The sequence below is a fragment of the Momordica charantia genome, assembly GCF_013281855.1.
Source record: "Momordica charantia cultivar OHB3-1 chromosome 4 unlocalized genomic scaffold, Mcharantia_2.0 BLBB01000004.1, whole genome shotgun sequence".
NCBI lineage: Eukaryota > Viridiplantae > Streptophyta > Magnoliopsida > Cucurbitales > Cucurbitaceae > Momordica > Momordica charantia.
The window spans coordinates 28,236,234-28,255,523 of record NW_028275162.1 but is presented as its reverse complement, the minus strand read 5'-3'; the positions used below and the strand labels follow the sequence as shown (position 1 = coordinate 28,255,523).

General features: G+C 34.9%; 3 protein-coding genes and 1 pseudogene across 7 annotated transcripts; 2 read left to right on the top strand and 2 right to left on the bottom strand.

The window, feature by feature from the left end:
* Window positions 1-11: 11 nt before the first annotated feature.
* LOC111006528 (uncharacterized) lies at window positions 12-4,983 on the bottom strand. Of its 2 annotated transcripts, none has more exons than XM_022278523.2 (3): window positions 4,760-4,983; window positions 3,770-3,963; window positions 12-3,388 (listed from the first exon to the last, which is right to left on the bottom strand). In XM_022278523.2, exons 2-3 carry the CDS (start codon window positions 3,888-3,890, stop codon window positions 396-398), a joined length of 3,114 nt encoding a protein of 1,037 aa, XP_022134215.1. In that variant the 5' UTR covers window positions 3,891-3,963; window positions 4,760-4,983; the 3' UTR covers window positions 12-395. The 2 variants fall into 2 exon arrangements, with proteins under 2 accessions (XP_022134215.1, XP_087979317.1); XM_088123191.1 differs by having other exon boundaries at window positions 3,770-3,920.
* Window positions 4,984-7,406: 2,423 nt separating this feature from the next.
* On the top strand, window positions 7,407-10,722 carry NRPB4 (RNA polymerase II, Rpb4, core protein). The gene is made up of 7 exons (XM_022277815.2): window positions 7,407-7,565; window positions 8,367-8,450; window positions 9,151-9,259; window positions 9,394-9,471; window positions 9,880-9,913; window positions 10,009-10,077; window positions 10,456-10,722. Exons 2-7 carry the CDS (start codon window positions 8,402-8,404, stop codon window positions 10,531-10,533), a joined length of 417 nt encoding a protein of 138 aa, XP_022133507.1. The 5' UTR covers window positions 7,407-7,565; window positions 8,367-8,401; the 3' UTR covers window positions 10,534-10,722.
* Window positions 10,723-11,472: 750 nt separating this feature from the next.
* LOC111006503 (sugar carrier protein C-like) lies at window positions 11,473-13,862 on the bottom strand (annotated as a pseudogene). Its single transcript, XR_015790336.1, has 3 exons — window positions 13,608-13,862; window positions 12,239-13,205; window positions 11,473-12,088 (listed from the first exon to the last, which is right to left on the bottom strand). The product of XR_015790336.1 is annotated as a sugar carrier protein C-like (transcript).
* A 337-nt stretch (window positions 13,863-14,199) lies between these two features.
* Window positions 14,200-18,108, top strand: MEE50 (ARM repeat superfamily protein). Of its 3 annotated transcripts, none has more exons than XM_022278397.2 (3): window positions 14,200-14,604; window positions 15,721-16,439; window positions 16,544-18,108. In XM_022278397.2, exons 2-3 carry the CDS (start codon window positions 15,833-15,835, stop codon window positions 17,413-17,415), a joined length of 1,479 nt encoding a protein of 492 aa, XP_022134089.1. In that variant the 5' UTR covers window positions 14,200-14,604; window positions 15,721-15,832; the 3' UTR covers window positions 17,416-18,108. The 3 variants fall into 3 exon arrangements, with proteins under 3 accessions (XP_022134089.1, XP_022134090.1, XP_022134088.1); XM_022278398.2 differs by having other exon boundaries at window positions 14,200-14,613; window positions 15,721-16,310; XM_022278396.2 differs by having other exon boundaries at window positions 14,200-14,613.
* Window positions 18,109-19,290: the final 1,182 nt, after the last annotated feature.

The following is a 19,290-nucleotide window of genomic DNA, read 5'->3' as shown; positions in this document are numbered from 1 at the left end:
AGTCATGTAAATAACTCAAATGTAATTATCCCTTTCCTTATATGAACGTAATGTAATATACATAACCTTTATATAACATATTCCCGTCTCTATTAACGACATATCAAACCTCCTGTAACCTGCATTAAATACAAACCAAAGAAGCAAAAGGTAGCTGTCTATACTTGTAATGAATCTATAAATACATTATTTTACGTGGAAGAATGCCAAAAACGTCGTCGAGCTTGTAACGCCTAGCATGGTTAGCAGATCCAGAAGTTTCAGCTTCATCAGTTCCTCAGAAAACTAAAATCATACATGTTATAATGTCGGGTTCAAAAGAAGTAATCATTTCAATTCCCTTCCTAGCTACTACCATTCTCATTCATTCTTATTCCCTTTCCATTCTCATTACCTTAGTTTTTCCTCTGCAGGCTTCTTGATGTCACTAACCCTCTTATGACTTGGCTTGGAGAAGAATAGCCCATGAGTCGATGAAGTGGCGAATTTGACAAGGTAGAGTGTTTTCTGACTTCGGAGGAATACTTATCAGCTTTGTAGGCGTGGGAGGAAGGCTCACCAGACTGGTATCCTGTCTTTAGATTCTTGAATTTCATATCCATGTCTCGGCGGGGCGGATGCGGAAAAACAATAGAATCATCTATTTCTCTGGAGCCACTTTTGCCAATCGCGAGAGCATAATCATCGCATTCGTTGGTCTCAGATGGCGGAAGTTCTGCAGCTCTGTGTGCATATGGAACAATATGAGTTCTGCTCTCAAGAGAAAACTCAAGAATCTTTGAGCAATGACCGCACTTGAGCTGATTGCATCTCCTTTTCAATAAGAGAAATTCTGCAGGAATCTGCAGCAACTTCAAGCAGTAGTAACAAGTTATGAAAGGGGCGCCTCCCGCCATTGGCCGAAGATGATGCTTCACCACACGATTTTTCTCTCTCAGATAATTCCTCTCATGATTTCGATGGCTGAGATGAGACTGCATATGACTGCCCCTTGCAGACAACTGTGTGCTAAGAAAATGTTGGGGACTCGAGGGACACGAGCTGTAAGAACTATAATAGTCATGATCGATATGCGCCATACGGGACCCTCGATTATGCCAGCGTTCAGATGGAAGCAGCTGCATTGAGTGAGGGCAGTTATCAGGGAAGTGTTCCATGCCAAAACGGTTCATTTGTGGCCCAGAAACAGTCTTTGCACCAGAAGTCATCCGCGACAAAGAATTGTGTCCAGGATAACTAGTTCGACGCTCATTTCTTTGGGAGTAAGAAGGATATTCTGAGTCATGCCAGCTTTCCTCCTGAGGAATCTGATGATCATAGTACACTGGCGCCCATGCATCCTTTTGAGCAGATCCCATGGAAACTCTTCCACTACCGTTTCCATTAAGATTGCAACTTTTCTCTAGCTTATCCTGCAGTTCATAAACCATTCTCAACAATCTAACCTTTTCCTCATCATGGTCCGCAAAATTGTCTGATGAATGCAATCTTGAATCACAGGACTCGTCAAACATAGAACCTGAAGTGCTGCCATTTTCGTAGCCACCATGGCAATCCCTTCCGAGTAATGACAACTTATGATATTTCTCTCTCCTTAACCTGCTTCTATTTTGCATTGAAAAGTCATGTCTTCTATTTTGACTCCTTTCATGGTACTCTATGTCATGATGCTTCTCACGAGACAAATTTTTCCAGGAACTCCTTGCTTCAATTGGAATTTCAGAATCTCTAGCCACTGCGTTACTGTTCACCAATGATTCTTCCCTTTTTGGACCTTCTACGGCAGTAAGAAAGTTGGAAGTTCCATGAATGTTCCTTGATGAACATCTACGATGGTCCAAAATCTGATCGTCCATTCCATCGTATGAGGATACACTTCCATCATATGCAGGAGAACCCTTGGTGGTTGGAGATTTGACCATACCAAGAAGGGCATCACTAGGTTCAGCACATTGATTCACTTCGGAACATTCAAAATTATCTACAGAGTTTCGATGGTCAAGATCATGGCTAATCGTTTCCTCGGGTTCCTTGACTCGTTCGGAAAGTGGAGCAAGAATTTTAGATGAAATGCTTGTCCCCACTTGTGTATCAGCAGTAATAATAGAACTTTTAGCTACTTCATTGGAAATACCTGAGCATTCTAAATTAGAATGAATCTTCTTCCTATCATCTGCTTCTGGACTTTCTTCTCCCAACAGTAAGATCTCATCTATCGATTCTGAAGAATCTCCACTTGGGAGCTTTTCATTCCCACAAGTAGCAACCCCATTCACGAAAAACGCTTTGTCTGAAAATCCAGATTGACCGTCGTGACAAGCAGGAGCAGGAGATTCGTCACCATTGCTGGCATTCTTTTGGTGTTTGCTCGAAGTTATCTGAACAAGTTGTTCGCTACGGTTGTATTCATCTCCTTCCTTTCGATCTTTCTCATCATTAGGATCCACAATGGACTCACCAGAGAACGGGATTGTTATTACTTCATGACTTGAAGTGCTAGTTTCCTCTTCTTCTGTAGGACCTTGTCCCGAGAGCTTGGCATTCCCATGAGAAGCAAATTCGATTCTAGAATAGAATTGGTTTGAGCCGCCTGGTTGCTCATCGTGGAAAGCCCGGGATTCATCATTGCTTCCAGCATTATTTAGGCATTCACTTGAATTTATATCAGCAAGCTGCTCCAGACTACAATCCCCAGATTCATTCTGATCCTTCTGAACCTTTATATCATTTGGGTCAATAAAACACTCGCCAGAGGATGACATAGTTGCTTCAGGACTTGAAATGCTATCTGCCTCGCCTACTGAAGGATCTCTGGATGGGATTGGGAGCTTGCCATTCTCATGATAAGAGCACTCTTCTTCGTAATAAACTTGATTTGGAAATCCTGATCGCCCATCGTCGCTGGCACGAGGTTTGTCATTGTTTCTAGCGTACTTTTGGCGTTCACCCAACTTCCTACGAACAAGTTGCTCACTGCCAGATTCGTCTTGATCCTTCTCAACATCTGGGTCTATAACACACTCGCCTGAGGATGGAATAATTGCTTCATGACTTGATGAAGAAATGCTAGCTTCCTCTGCTTTCAAAAGATCTCCATCCGAGAGTTCGCCATTCTCGTGATGAGATTCGCCATTATTTCTAGCATTCATTAGCTGCTCACTCAAAGTCGTATGAACAAGCCTCTCACTACCCCATTCTCCAGATTCATTTCTATCCCTCTCATTGTTCAATTCCAAATTAGACTCGCCACGGAGTGGAATAATTGCTCCATGGCTTGAAATGCTAGGCTCCCTATCTTCAGAAGGAGGGTTGACTTCATGCCTCTGGGCAGAATCTCTGTTTTGTGAGCCCAATTCCGTGTCGTGGGAACTATCTCTTCGATTTTTCGCTACATGAAGAATCAGAGTAAGTACGTAATAGCTTTCAAAAGAAGAATTACTAAGGGGCAACTACAAAGTTAACTATTGCGGTCGATTAAATATGCAAATCATACCTTTATGGTTTTAAAATAGAATCAATTCTAAGCACCCATGTTTTTGCCTCAATTCACCTTCTTATCAAACCATTAATAATTAGGAATGTATCACAAAAAGAACAATTCCACTATAACCAAACATTCTCATATTCCACTCTTAACCAAATCAAAACCGGTTTGTCCCAAAAACTCAACATATCCCTAAAGACTTTCCAATTTCCAGTACCAAAAACTGAAATATACTTGCATATTTGAAATGAAAGGTTTCTGATAAGATGTGTCGAAGAGCATTACCTTGAAGAACAGCTCCACATCCACCACATTTGTAAACAGGAATATCAGGCAACTCTGGAAGAAGCCGGCGACATCTAGGACACTTAACCAATCGAATTTTAGCAGTCAATCCAGTGGCCATCTTGCTCCAAAATCTGGCCCCTCCAAACACCTGCTGGCCACACCTCAGCAATTAATGAAGGTTTGCCATAAATCTGCAGTCACAACCATTCAGCCATATACTTGATTATAAAAACATCCAAAAGTTTTTTGATCGCTGCTAAAATCCAAACGATTAAGTACAATTATTCTTAAGATTCTCCTCAGATTGAAAATTAGCATAAAACTCAACAATCGACTATCAATATAAATTAGGAAGAAAATAACATTACATAAGTTCAAAGATGTAAGGTCCTGCTTTGATAGTATGTTAAATCACTGGAAAATTATTTATCATACTAAATCTAAAAGCTGAAGTCAGATATTTTAGGATATATTTAATCTTATCAGAAGTCATAACGAAAAGTCAACCTTCAATACCCAAAAACACGACGTGAACACAACTACTTGACAACCCAATTTCACTAATTTCATAAAATCATCATCATAATTCTTAACCTTACTTCTGGGATTAAAAAGCAGTAACCTATAAAGTTTTTAAACTGCTCGAATGAGAGGGAAACAACTAAAACAACACCGGGTTAATTTCCTCCACGTGAACAGAACAAAATCCAAAAAAAAAAATTCCAGAAATAAATGATAATAAAAGAGCACAAAAAACAGTCAGAAAACAGAGAACTCCGTGGAAACAATTCCGAAACTGGAAAACAGAAGGAGTTCCGGAATCATAGATCAGATCGAGAAGAGAAAATAATCAAACAGGAATTTGTACACTAGATGAGAAAATCCATGCATCGCACCTAAAACGCCGCAATTAGATTAAGATTGGAGAATCCAAGTTCCCAAATATATAATTAATGAAAAATAGCGCTGAGGGAGAGAAATAACAACCTGTGGACGAAAGAGAGCAGGAGAAATTCTGCATGAAATTCTTTTCTTGGACGCAAAGCAAATTAAGAAAGAATTCCCAAAAGAAAACTTCCAAAATCTTCGCGGTTCCTTCAGTAGAGACAAATCGCAGCTCCAAATTAGCGTTGCTAAGTTCTCATTCCCACTGAATTAAGAGAGGAAGAAGAAGAAGAAGGACTTCGACGGGAGGGAGGGGGCTGAAGTCAAAGACGGAAGCTTCTTTTTTCCACGGGGGAAAATTAAAAAAAAAAAACAAAAAAGTCGGGGTTGACTGGACCCAGTGGGGGCCAGTTGTTTCGTGCCACGTGGCGTTTGGATTGGAAGAAAATAGTGCACTGGCCTTTTTTCTGGGGCAGATATTAAATTCTGTCGAGGAATGTTAAATGTAGCAGCTCCCAATATTTTTATATTATATGATGAAGTATTTTTGGAATTGTAGGTGGTGACGTCAGCGTGGGGACCACCTACCTTTTTTTAAAAAAAAAAATTGAAAGTGTAAAACAGATATACAGGAGACAGGAAAATCAGTACAGGTAAGAGTCGCATTCCCACTGCTATTAATAATGATAAGGATCGTTCGCTGTTGTAGCAACTACTCTTACACCTTTCTAGTTTTTATTTGCTTTATTTATTTTTATTTTTAATTTTATTATTTATGTTTATTTTTAGTTTTTATTTTAACTTTAACTTTAAGTGAATAAAAAAAAAATAAAAAAATTTTAAGTTTAGGTTGCTTAAGTCAGTTTTGTTATGGCATAAAGTCGTTAAACTTAGTCTATAAGTTAGAAAATTTGATATCTGTGTTGCCCCGTGGAAACGAAATTTGGGAATGGACTATTGAAAATATTTGTTTATTATAAATTTTATAAAATTAAATCATTAGCAAATTTGTCAAGCTGGCCCAGTTTTCTTTGTCACTTTGTGGATATGTACCTAATGGAAATTTAATTTAGAACTTAACAAAGTTATTCTAGGCTTAAAATCCTTATGGAGAATTGTTAACTCATCCATTCCAATTAAGAATAAGTGGCGAAATAATGTCTTTCTCAAAATAATAATAATAATAATAATAATAAACTTGTCAACATGAACATAGTTTGATAGTAATTGACATGTACTCATTTTCTCGAGGTTAGAAGTTCGATCTCACGTAACCTTATTAAATAATAATAATAATCACTAAATATTGAAAACATACCTGTGAAATTAAATAGGTAAGAAAGGGAAAAGAAAACGGTTAAACCCAACTAAAAAACATAGAAAATAATAAAAAGTACCCACAAGGTCTCTCTTAGATTTGCAAGTTTTCGATAAAATAAAATTTTAACTAATTGAGTGCATCTTTTTTTTTAATTTATCCAAAATTATTATTCAATTCGATAAATTTAAGATTTTTGAATTGAATGTGTAAAAGAAATCACCTTGAATTTGGCAAGCTTTTATTAATTTGTATCATAAATGTCCAATTTCATCCAAATTGATACAAATTGTCAAAATTAATAAGCGACTTTTTGGTAAAAGTTAATATAAATGGTTATAATTTGATTTATATTTTCCCAAAATATGAGAGTATGCCGTAAAGTATAGAGTAAAAAAGAAAAAAGAAAAAACTAATTTATAATACTGGTTTTTAATAATAAGTTGACATTTTCTTTTTACTAATAATAAATTGACCCGACGAGGGACTGAGACGGTATTCAAGTTGGAGGGTAATATTGAATGATGGTTGGGTTGGGCGGCAACGTGACAATGAACTGAGATGGAAATATAAATAGATTAATAAATAATTTGCTGATTTCTAGAAACCAATTTAAACATTTTTAACTTAATATATAATTTAACGATTAAGATATTTTGTTTTTTTTCTTCTCTCTCTAAATCGAAGGTTCATCCATCCTCACATTACTAACAAATTGAAATGTTTTTAATATAAATAATATTTTGCAGGAAATTTATATTTAATTTTTAAAATTGATTTATTTTGTATTTTATTCTTATCCATGTATATTTACTGATTAAACTCCTTGCCATTCTTGAAGTTATCGAATCAGACTTCCTCCGTGCTATCTCCCTCATTATTGGTGATCATAAACTTTGAGAACTAAATGGGTCGAGATCAATGAAATTAAATTTAGATCTTGTGAGATCAAGATCGTTATTTGGAGAGCTCGTAAGTTATACCAATTATATAAAGTCTCGTATTATTATACTACATAAGTATTTTTTAGCTGAAATTAATGAGAGCAATAATAAGACACAAAGAACTTACATCTTCTACCAATTTCATCACATAAATTTTTCCTCGTTAATAAGTGGATGATAAGACAGTAAAGTATATTGCATCATTTTTCTAAATATATTATGATTCAAACAATTAGTGAATATTAAAATATCTGTAGAGGGGAGATGAAACCATAGATTTTAAAAATGTAACATATTTTGAGTTAAAATTTCAATATGTGATCGTGAAAAAAAAAACAATGATTCGAATTCGTGACTTATGACTCAAATTCTCAATAACAATTCAGCTATAGATTCATCTCAATACAAGTTAATACGGTAGAAAATAGAAACAATATATATTAATTACGTAAATAATGATTAATTTAAGGCTACTGCCACCTCACTATCCAGTGGCACTCTTTGAAAATATAATAGAAGTATGTGGGTTAAAAACGAAGAAAATCAGAGGGAGTTGCCCCGCGCCTTTTTCTGATCTCGCCGGCTCTCTTTTCGCCGTCTCGTCTCGCCGCCGGATATCGTACCGTAGTCATCTCTGTGTTTTGTGGTGCGTCCTCTCCCAGCTTTTTTCAATTTAAAATCTGATAAACTGATCATGAATTGAACGATTTGGCCTGATCTTCTTCTTCTTTTTAATGTATATACTGTTCTAATTCGAGACGTGTGTCTGTTACTCTCGATCATGGAGCTTAAATTCGAATCTTCAGCAATAGGATTTAGTATCGCCTAATCTAATCATCCTCCGAGGCCGCAAAATGTGCTGTATATGTTTCACAATTTTCTTTGACTCACCGTAATTTGGTACGAAGCCAATTAATTAGGGCTCGAATGCGCCAATTTGTTCCCTAAAGCTACTAATCGTTATGGTTAATGGAAAATTGATTTGGGCATCATTTAAATTGACATCTATCCACGATTTATCTCCAGAAAGATTAACATCAATCAAAAGTGTTTGTATCTAGGCTCGCAAAGTATTTTGAGATCTTTAATATTGGTTTTTTTAATTGAAAGCATTGGTAAGTTAGAAATTATGAAACATACTAGGGCCTTCATGTATTTTACGAGTTAGAGTTCAATCATGAGGGCAATTTCTTAATTTTATAGACTAAAACCATGAGAAGTAAATGAAAGAATCTGTTATATGTCATTCCTTATTCAGAGTCCTCTTTCTCAAGATTTTCAATATATATATATTTTTTTCTATAGGTAGTTTAACTCTGAGTTTCTCCCTTTCTTTTATTATCCTTATGATGGCTCGAAGTTTGGTAGGAAGTTTGTTATGTGGGATGCAATTTATATTAGTATTATTTTGTAGATTTAGTTTTGATCTTGCTGTACTCGTTTACAGATTCTTTAGATTGACGCGAAATCCAAATTTCAAGTATGTCTGGAGAGGAGGAAGAAAATGCGGCGGAGCTTAAAATTGGGGATGGTAGCAAACTGTCTATAAATCTCTGATTTTATAACAATATTCTATGAGATTTGAAGTTGCTCTATTTTCTATGGTGATGGGTTTCCTTCATAGATATCATATCTTGTGGCCATCTACTTAGGATGGCAGTATCTCATAAATTTCTTGGTTCCAAATATTGTTAGGTAATTAGAAATAGTTACATAAAAAAGAAGCTTTTTGCAGACACATTGTGATCTTTTTTATGATATCGTGTTTTTATTTTTCGTAATGCATGTTCTTAATATTTCAAGCTGGCTCATCTTCTACATTGAAACATTACTTCCTTAATATGTGCTTTAAGGTCCAAATAGCTAACTGCCTTGAGCTTTCTAATATTTTGGATTAATATTATATGGTCCTTGGGTTTCTGAAATTTTAGACAAATATATGTGATTATGCAAAATCTTAATTCTGATGTATGTCTTTCAACAAGATATTTATCTATTATAAGCTTTTCCATTTTTTATGAATCTATGATAACAAGAGGCTCTAGAATAGCCAAAATTTTTAGTTTACACGACCAAGTAATTATACAAAATTGAAGCATTAAGCTCTTGCCACTCTGCAAATCTTTTGGTGTACTTATAAACTCTTTCATTTTCTTGTACCTTGTTCTGAAGTGCATAAGAGATAACATTAAAGGTGAAAACTGACATTAACTTCCTTTGGTTGCCCACAGAGTTCTTGAAAGCCAAGTGTTTAATGAATTGTGAAGTTTCTTTGATCCTTGAGCACAAATATGAGCAGCTTCAGCAGATGTCTGAGGATCCAATGAATCAAGTTTCTCAGTGAGTTTTGTGTTTATTATTTATTGGTTCATAAGTTAATTTAGAGTTGATCTTGCTTGTCGAGATAATTAAAATCTAGAGATAAAGTTATGATGAAAGGTGGGCATTTTCTAATTCGGGTCTTCTTTCTGCAGAGTGTTTGAAAAGTCATTGCAGTATGTGAAACGCTTCAGCCGCTATAAAAATCCTGATGCTGTTAGACAAGTACGAGAGTATCCTTTAAACTGTATACATAAATATTATTTATTTTACGGGCAGTGGCTAGGATGGGTTCGTGCAGATCCACTAGATACTATAACTGACTCCAATTTGGACTTGTATTTTACAACCTTCATTTCCTTGCTAGCCAGGAACTATTTGGTTAATTATTACTAGGGAAATAGTCCATAACATTAGCTGAAATTCATTATATTCTCGGCAGCCACAAAATTTTATTTTTACTAGTATCCATCTGAAAAATCTCCACTACTTTGATATTTAGTTCGTGGAGGGAAATATATTTACTTTTATCACTTTCATTTATGAACTGGAAGTTTGGATTTATTGCTAACCATTTAGAATCACATAAACTAGAGGTGTTATTGAAATCTTTAAGAGGTTGAATCTTAACTAGCATACAGAATTCTGAGCAGGTATCAGTTGGCTGAGTTTGAGGTAATTACTGAATCTCTTTGTTTAATCAATTTACAGATTATTGTTCTCTTTCCTTCAGAAAGAAAGGTCTATATCATCACTCTTGAAATTTGCAGCTCTGTGTTCTTGGCAATCTTTGCCCTGAAACTGTGGAGGAAGCTATTGCCATGGTACCATCCTTGAAGGTATCTTTTGCCACCCTTTTCAAATGCCTATATTAGTTCTACGAGGATCGGTAATTTATTTTTCTGGTCCATGTAACTGGTAGTATGTTTATGGATATAGGAAGACCTATTGGATACAAAATGGATACAAAAATGATGGTTCAAGAACTTACACGGCACTTATTAAAGTTCGGATAGTTATTAGATATAATACAGATTGAAGTTTAGAGACCAATACACTTTCAAATTCATGGAAGTATTGACACAACTTTGATAGGCACTAAACTCGCAATTTAATCTTTATTTTTGAGATTCGAGAACGATTTCAAAAGTGTTCTTGAAAACAAAATCTTTATCAAATTAGGTGGAATTCCTTATGAATGCTTTTGTTGGTTTCAGACTAAAGGAAGGGCACATGATGATGAAGCGATCGAGAAGATGTTGAACGATCTTTCGTTGATCAAAAAGTTTGAGTAGTTATTTTCTAAGGCGAGGCCAAATATGTTTAAAATCCCTGCTCTTTTTCCTTTTTCCGCTTAAAACAGTGGAGAATTGTACCTTTCTTCTATGATTCTATCATTGATATTATGATTTTATGGGTAGGTTTGTACTTGTGATCAAATCTCCAATTCGAATTGCTCTATATATTAATCCTTTTCAACGTTAGATTGAAATTTGTTAATTAATAGCAAGAAATGTCCAAATCAAATTAAGGTGTAAAAAGATCAACGGTTTTTGGCCTGGCTTCTGAAGGCAATTTTACTTATCGAGTTTGTTTATGATTAACTTTTAAATTAGTGATAGATTTGCAATAACAGCTGGTTAAGACATTGGTATTTTTCCACAAAAAGGAATAAAGACCCTAATATTTTTTTTTCCTTTTTTCTTTTCATATTTTATTTTTTAGATTTCAAATTTCTGTGACGGGTTTGATTTGTGATATTCTAATAAATTGAAAATGAGTCAAATTATAAATGTAGTGAAGTGATTGAAGTTTGAAATTTGTCCTTTTTTTAATTAAAAAAATACTAAATAAGTTCTTAAACTTGTGTCGAAACTTTAAAAAATGTCTTAACAGATCATTAAAATTTTAGTTTTATATCTAATAAATATCTAGAATTCTTTCTAAATTCAAAACTCAATTAAACATTTTTTATACTTTTTTATTTTTTATTTTGAGATCCCTTATATTTTCTTTTGTCCTCATATATCTTTATCTTAATATTTTCTCCCTTTGATGATCCAATTAAACCAATCGAAATTCAATCTGCGTAAGATTGTAATCATTTTTAATTGATTTTGATTCATTCAAACTTTGTGTTAATGTTTTAGTTTAGTTCTTTTTTTCCTGGAAATATATTTTGAATTAAAACATTGGGGAAGAAAAACACCATAAATGTATCATGACATTGACAATAGAGAAACCAGAAATTTTATTCCACGACTTCAAAATAAACAGAATCCCTACCAAAACTACTAAGTACAAGAGTTAATTTCTGGAAATAAGAAAAAAAAAATCAAAAGGGGTACTGAAGTTCAAAAAAAGAAAAATTAATATTAGTAATAGGGTTGTGACTTCCGTCTCCTAAATTTGAGGGCGACTTTTAGTAAGTTGTTGAGGCACATATCTACTCCAGAACCAATGTTGTCTCCAAACACATGACATTTCTTCAATGGGTATGCCCTTTGTCTCCGGCAAGAATAAATAGATGAATATGGTCATAATAGCCACGAAGAAAGCGAAGAAGAAGAACAACCCAAATTTCATATGACAAAGCATGGTAAGGAAGATTTGGGCAATCAAAAAGGTAAAAAACATGTTCACCGACACCGTTACGCTTTGAGCAGCTGATCAAATTTCAAGAGGGAAGATTTCACTTGGAACTAGCCATCCTAGAGGTCCCCAAGACCATGCAAAGGCTTGGACATATATGCAAATGAACAACACCACAACACCAGCATACCACTTCGGTAAATAAGCAACCTCACCGGAAACACCAAATTTCCAAGCAATAAACAGAGCCACCAAAACCTACAAAATGTCGCGTTTATTAGGATCAAATCAATCCGAAGAGAAAAAAACTTTTGAAGAAATATTATTGGTCAAGCATTTTTTTTTTTGGCTCAATTTTGTTTTGGAAAACAAAATAAAAGCAATTTGAAATAGTAAAATTTTAATCACCTGGAAAATGAACATGATGGTTCCACCGAGCAAGAAAAGAATCCTCCTTCCCCACTTATCAGTACCATACAAGGATACAAAAGTTGCTAAAGCATTGATACCACCAGTAATGACAGATGAAATAAGAGAAGCATTGTCTCCAAATCCAATAGTCTTGAACAAGACAGGAGCGTAGAACATGACCACATTAATCCCTGTCAATTGCTGAAAAAATGGGATTAAAACTGACATTACCAATTGTGGTCTATTTTGCCTCTCTCTCAAATTCCTCCATGGATGTGTCACTGCTTTAGCAGCTATACTTGCTGCCATGATGTCTTGAAATTCCGCATCTACATCCTTTGAAGACACACCACGGATGCGTTGGAGCATGATTCTTGCCTTCTCGATTTCACCTCTCTCCAACATTGAAGTTGGGGTATCAGGAAGAAACAAAACTGAGATTGTGATGAACAATGCGGGCACTGCTGCACCACCTAAACTCACACGCCATCCCCATCCACCACGAATCTTAGCAGTACCATAGTTCACAAAATTAACCACCAAAATACCAATAGTAATTGATAGTTGGAAAACAATATTGAGAGAGCCTCGATATTTAGAAGGAGCCATCTCCGATACATAAAGTGGAACAGATTGAATTGAAAATCCAACACCAACGCCTAAACAAATACGACCGATAATAAGCATTGCAATATTCTGAGCAGCAGCATTAATGACAGCACCAACTAAGAACACAAAGCCACTAAGAAGCATCGACTTTTTGCGACCAAAGGTTTTGGTGACCTAAGATGCTACAAAAGAAGCCAAAAGTGTAGCCAAATAAAGAGATAAAGAGAAGAAGTGAAGATTGTGAGGGCAAGACTGTCAAATTTGGAGTACTGATTAGTTGAATTGTCCAAAGCCTCTTTCTCATAAACAGATGGAAAAAATGTCTGCAGAAAGGGAGCCATAGACGTGACGCCACCTAATCACAAAATATAAAATAAAACAATAGAGTGAGTGAGAATCGTAGGGGGAAAAAAAGATTTGCCGAATGGGATATTCCAAGTTTAAAAAAAAAAAAAAAAAAGAAAACCAACTTCGTCTTCACATTTTATGAGAAGAAAATTTAATAAAATTGTAATCCTCCGCTGTTTTACTATCGTACGTTGTTTGTAGGCTTATTATCAAATTTTCATGAATTTTAATTACCATGTTGGTTTTTCGTAACAAATTTCTCAAAATTAATTTTAGTATTTATTTAATTTATCTAATATATTTTAAATGTCTTTTATATTTCAAATCGATGAATTTTTAGTCTTTAGAAATCACATCTCATATGCCTATATCTTAAGCTAGTCCTACATATAAACAATCATTTAATTACTTGAGATACCAATGTCGTAATTAAAGATGAGTCCGCACATGACAGCAACAATGCATGTTATCAATACACAAGAAGTGAGTTCTCCAGGATAATTCTTAAACGAACCGCCTTGATTACCACTTAACTCGAAACCACCACCGACCATCTTAAAATTGAAGAGAGGAAGAACAAAGATGGATGAATACTTAGAGGAGAAAATATAAAAGGTGAAGAGATTAGATTGTAGTATGTGAAAAAGGAAGAGTCTGATGGAGGAATATATAGGCACTTATTTCCAAAGACAGCTAGGAACTAGTTTCCTACTGAATTACTAAAATCCGTGCGTGAGTGGAAAACTAAATTACGGATTATGAGATAATTAAGTCGATAAATCTAAAATTAAAACAATATTTATTTGTAAATGCCTCTATAATATTTGCTTATAAGATAATTCAGCTTATCGTGGTAAAACACAATTCAACACTTTTTATTAATAGTACAAATTTTTAATTTTGAGTTTTTTTTTTATTGAAGATAAATTATTAACCTAAGTTTTAGTTTAGCATACAAATAATTTTAATTAAAGCTATAAATCCCATTTGGCTAAATTTTCGGCTCAATTCAATTCCTGAAATCTCCCGATCAGAAAATAAAATTTAGATTTTCGTAAAAAGAACCTTTCTTCCTCTCTCAAACTCAGCCGACTCCCTGCCCCTTTCTATCCCATCCTCCGACGGCATCACACCCCCGAACGGCGACCACGAATTCCGGCTATCGACGAACGACGGCGGCGACGACAGATCTACGAGACCCGCGTCCAGACCCGTAGCAAATCCCAGCAGCAGCAGATTCTTCTCCGGCGACACCCAAATCGGCGACGAACGGCCATTTCGACGACTTGTAGCAGCGGTTCAGGCGGCGGCGCGACTTCCTACGAGCTCCGGCGAGCAGACGCGGCACGAACAGGTCTGCCACGTTCCTCTACTACCTCCAACTACCGATAGAGATAAACCTATAGGTAACTAAGGTAAGCAAAATTTCATAGAATTTTGTTTCTAATTTTAGGGCTCTGTTAGGTTTTGGAATGTGCATGAGATTTTGGGGTTATTGGAATTGTTTATATTATGGAATAAATATTGTATGTGTTCTTTTTATTTATTAATCATTATTATTTTTTTAAAAAAGGGTTTTTTTAGTACAAAAAAAAAGGGATTTATGAATCTAAAATTTTGTGGGTGTTTTGAGGTTTGAAAGTTCTGAAATCTCGGGATGTTTAAGCCGTGCATACTCTAAAACGTGGTGGGCGTCTTTTTTGTGATACCTAAAATTTTGTGAGTGTTTACAAATTTGCAAATTCTGAAATTTTAGAGAGTTGGGACTGTTATGCATAGTTTTTTACTGAAGATTGATAATTTAGGTGCATATTTTTGGCTTAAAATTATTGATTTTGGTACTGTCATGAGCGCTGTAAATCGTTGATTTAGGTGCAGTTTTTAGCTTATTTTGGTGCTGTTATGTGGGCTGGAAATTGTTGATTTAAGTGCAATTTTTTTTTTAATTTTTGGTTAAAATTAGTGATTTTGGTGCTGTTATGTGGGCTGGTGACTTAAGATTTTTGGGCTTAAAATTAGCGATTTTTTGTACTGTTATGTGGGCTGAATGTGGGCTGAAAATTAGTGATTTTGGTGCAGATTTTTTTTGGCTGAAAATTAGTGATTTTAGGTGCTTGTTTTTGGGCATAATTAAGGATTTCATCTGCTGTTATTTTATTTGAAATTGATGATTTTAGGTGCTATTTTGTTGACCGAAAATTAAGGGATTTGTGGTTGTTTCAATGCTGAAATTTTAGAGTTCAGGATTGCTCATATTATGTGTTTGCTGGAAAATAGTTTGTGCTTACATATCTTGATTGCATAAAAATTAATTTCAAATTGATTATGTGCCTTGATGTTGCATTTTGTGTTCATCAAATTCTAAAACATGAGGGCTGTGTACTGTGCTCCGCGTCGCGAGTCCAAGAGACCTTTTAGGGGATGAGTCGGCACTCCCCATCGTGATGACGTTGCGACACTTACAACCTAAAAGGAAAATGAAAATGTTCTCAACTTATACTTGGTTGTTTTGCTTTTGTTAGGAAAACTTGTCTCCTGTCCTTTTGCTATTGATCATTGCTGCCTTCACTTGAAGTTCAGAATTCTACAAAAAGGAGCTTTCTTTGTGGAGTATTAAGCATTTTTTACCTGAAAATGAAGAATCCATCATTATCTGAGCAATCTATACCTGAAAGAATTATTCAGCAATTGTTAAGTGCTGCAAAATCATTCACCTTAGAAGCATCCTTAGATATCCTTATTGAAGCTTCCAAAAGTACCGAGGGTCGATCGGATTTGGCTTCACAAAATATCCTCCCTTCTGTGCTTGAGTTGATTCAGCGTCTCATTGACACTTCTAGTGGTGCACTTCTCTTATCATCCTTGAAGCTCCTTAGAAACCTATGTGCTGGAGAAATTAGAAATCAGAATGTTTTCATTGAGCAAAGTGGAGTTGGAGTTGTTTCAAGCATTCTGCAGTACGCTATGCTGATGTGTGATCCTGATATCGTGATCATTAGACTAGGATTGCAGGTTCTAGCAAATGTTTCATTGGCTGGAGAAGAGCATCAACAAGCAATTTGGCGTGAACTATTCCCCGACAATTTTGTTTTACTCGCACGGATTCGGTACTGTGAGATTTCTGATCCTTTGAGTATGATTATTTACAATCTATGTAGTAGACACTATGAATTGGTTGCATTGCTTTGTGGTGACTCTGGGTTGCCTATTATTGTAGAGATTACGAGGACTGCATCCTCGGGTAAACTCTTAAATTTGCTTAAATTTTCGTTCTATCTTATATGTTTTACATATCTTTGGTATCATCCTTTTTTTTCTTCACACTCCTGTTTTGTTTTTCTGCAGTTGGTTTTGGTGAAGATTGGGTGAAGTTGCTTCTTTCGAGAATCTGCTTAGAAGAGCCTTATTTTCCTCTGCTTTTTTCTAAGTTATGCCCTGTTGATAATTCTAAAGATGGTGAAAAAGTTGAATCCGAAGATGTTTCATTTTCTTCAGAACAAGCATTTCTTTTGACAATCATATCGGAGATATTGAATGAGCGAATCGGAGATATTACTGTCCCCAATGATTTTGCATCGTGTGTATTTAGAATCTTCCAGAGCTCCCTTTCTATTATCGATTTCACCCCAATATGCAAGTGTAGTCTTCCAACAGGCACAACCGCCGTAGATGTTCTCGGGTACTCACTAGCTATTTTAAGAGATATTTGTGCACAGGATGGTAGACATAAAGATATTTCTGAGGATGCAGTTGATGTGCTTCTCTCTCTTGGACTTCTAGATTTGCTTTTGGGCTTACTTCGCAATGTCGAACCTCCAGCCATGATCAAGAAAGCACTTCAACAAGCCGAGAACGAGGATAGAAGTAGTCGCCCTAACTCATTAAAGCGGTGTCCGTATAAAGGGTTTCGAAGAGATATTGTTGCTGTCATTGCAAATTGCTCATACAGAAGGAAGCATGTACAAGATGACATTAGAAAGAAGAATGGAGTGTTTGTGCTGTTGCAGCAGTGTGTTGCTGATGAGAACAACCCATTCCTGAGGGAATGGGGCATCTGGGCTATGAGGAACTTACTTGAAGGAAACTTAGAAAACCAAAAATTAGTAGCTGAACTAGAAGTTCAAGGTTCTGTAGATGTGCCCGAGATTGCTGAACTTGGTCTTCAAATTGAGGTGGATCCAAAAACTCGACGTGCTAAGCTTGTAAATGCCTCGTGATTGTGACGTGGGTTCAGTATCTTGAACCTCAACCTTAAGTGAAGGGTTTAGGAAGCTTGAGTTTGAGAAAGTTGTGTGTGGGGCTTGATATCTGTCCTGCCCCATCTTCAGATACTCTTATGGTGGGAAGCCAATTTTGGGTAGAGCAGAGGATGGAGAAGCTGGGAAGTGCAGGGCATGTGGTGAATAAGGCACTTTGAAATGCAGCTAATTAATGCCCCCACTGCTATACGTTCTGCAGGAAGCAGCCGATGAACTTCAAAAACAGTTGCTGGGGAGACCTTTTTCAAGTGAGTTCTCTTCTCCCTTTTGCTAGTCCAGACTAGGCAGAGGAAGTAATATCTTCTTTTAGTGATGCATTTATGAAACTTAGCTTGCTCTTAGACGAATTTGACTTTTACCACCAGGAGTTGGTCCAGGTGATCACCAATAAAAAAAGTGAAGATTTAGTAGTCACCAATCCATCTAGGATTTTAAAATTTTACAGTTTTCTTGGTATCCAAATGTAGTTGGGATCAAATTTTCTCCATGATATTAGTTGAGGTGTATGCAAGTTAGTATGTATTAAAATGTAAAATAAAAATTGGCCTCCAAGGAGCAGCTTAGTTGGCAAGAATTTGGGTTTTAAGTTGAACTTTATGATGAACTTGTTATATAAAAAAATAATAATAATAAAAAACCATATTATGAATTTGTCTCATGTAAGATTATATGGTTGGCTTCTTTTCCACGACCCGAACACGAGCTTAATTTCAGGGAGAATAAGGTGAGTTCAACCAAGAAGATAATGATCGTTTGGTTGGGAATTCAAATTCCGTTTCTTGGCAACATTTTTTAAAATTGCTTTCGAATTTTATTATTCAAGCTGTGGAATTTTGAAAATAATATTTTTATGTTGTTATTGTTTTTAGATTTTGAATTTGAAACTTTAAAAGGTAGAATATTAAAAAATATCAAAATTTTGATAAATATATTATTTCATGTTATAAAATTATTTATTTTTTTTTGTTAATATTAAAACATCTAAAATATAATATATTATAAATAATATAATATTGTAAAATGATAATTATATAAATTTTATAATAATATTATTAATTAATTAATTAATATTATTTTATATTAAACAATTTGAGGGCTTGTAATTTGATGGAGTATTAGTCATCATATTTAGCTTTCATTTGGTGTTAAATTATCTGATTGATTATCGATTGATTACATGTTCATGAGTCGCAATTTCATAATTCTATATGCTTTCTTCACAAATATGAAAAACATTTTATTTTGAACTATTTACTAATTGGGTACTAAAAAGAAAACTATTTATTAACTGAAGAATGATATTGTTTAGAGGATTAAATATTTAGTGGCTCAATTCTCGTACCCTGTACCTAAATTTACTTGAGCAATTTCTGAATATCATTAAAAGTAATTTTTTATTATTCATCAACTTTTTATTAATCGAGTTAAATGGAAACTATACTTTAAATGAATGAATAAAGTCTTAAATGGTAACATAAAAGCAAAAATATTCTTCATAACAATATTTTGATAAGAATCCTATACGCAAAGAATTTTCAAGAACCTCTCACTTTGTCAAGTAAAAGCTAATTAAAAAAAAAAAAAACTCTAAAGAAGTTTCCAAGGCTAATAATATTCTAAGATTTTTTAGGAAATAAAGCTAACTTGTTCTCAATGTCCTCATAAAATTTTAAAAATGTGGGTAAAAATTATAATTGAATCATAGGCCATCGGTAGCTCAAATTAGGCTATTCATGAGTCTGTTCAATCAGGTTGATATTTAATAATTTTAAGATAACTAATAACAGAAGCTAAGAATGTCGAGTTCAGCGATAATTGATATATAACTCTAAT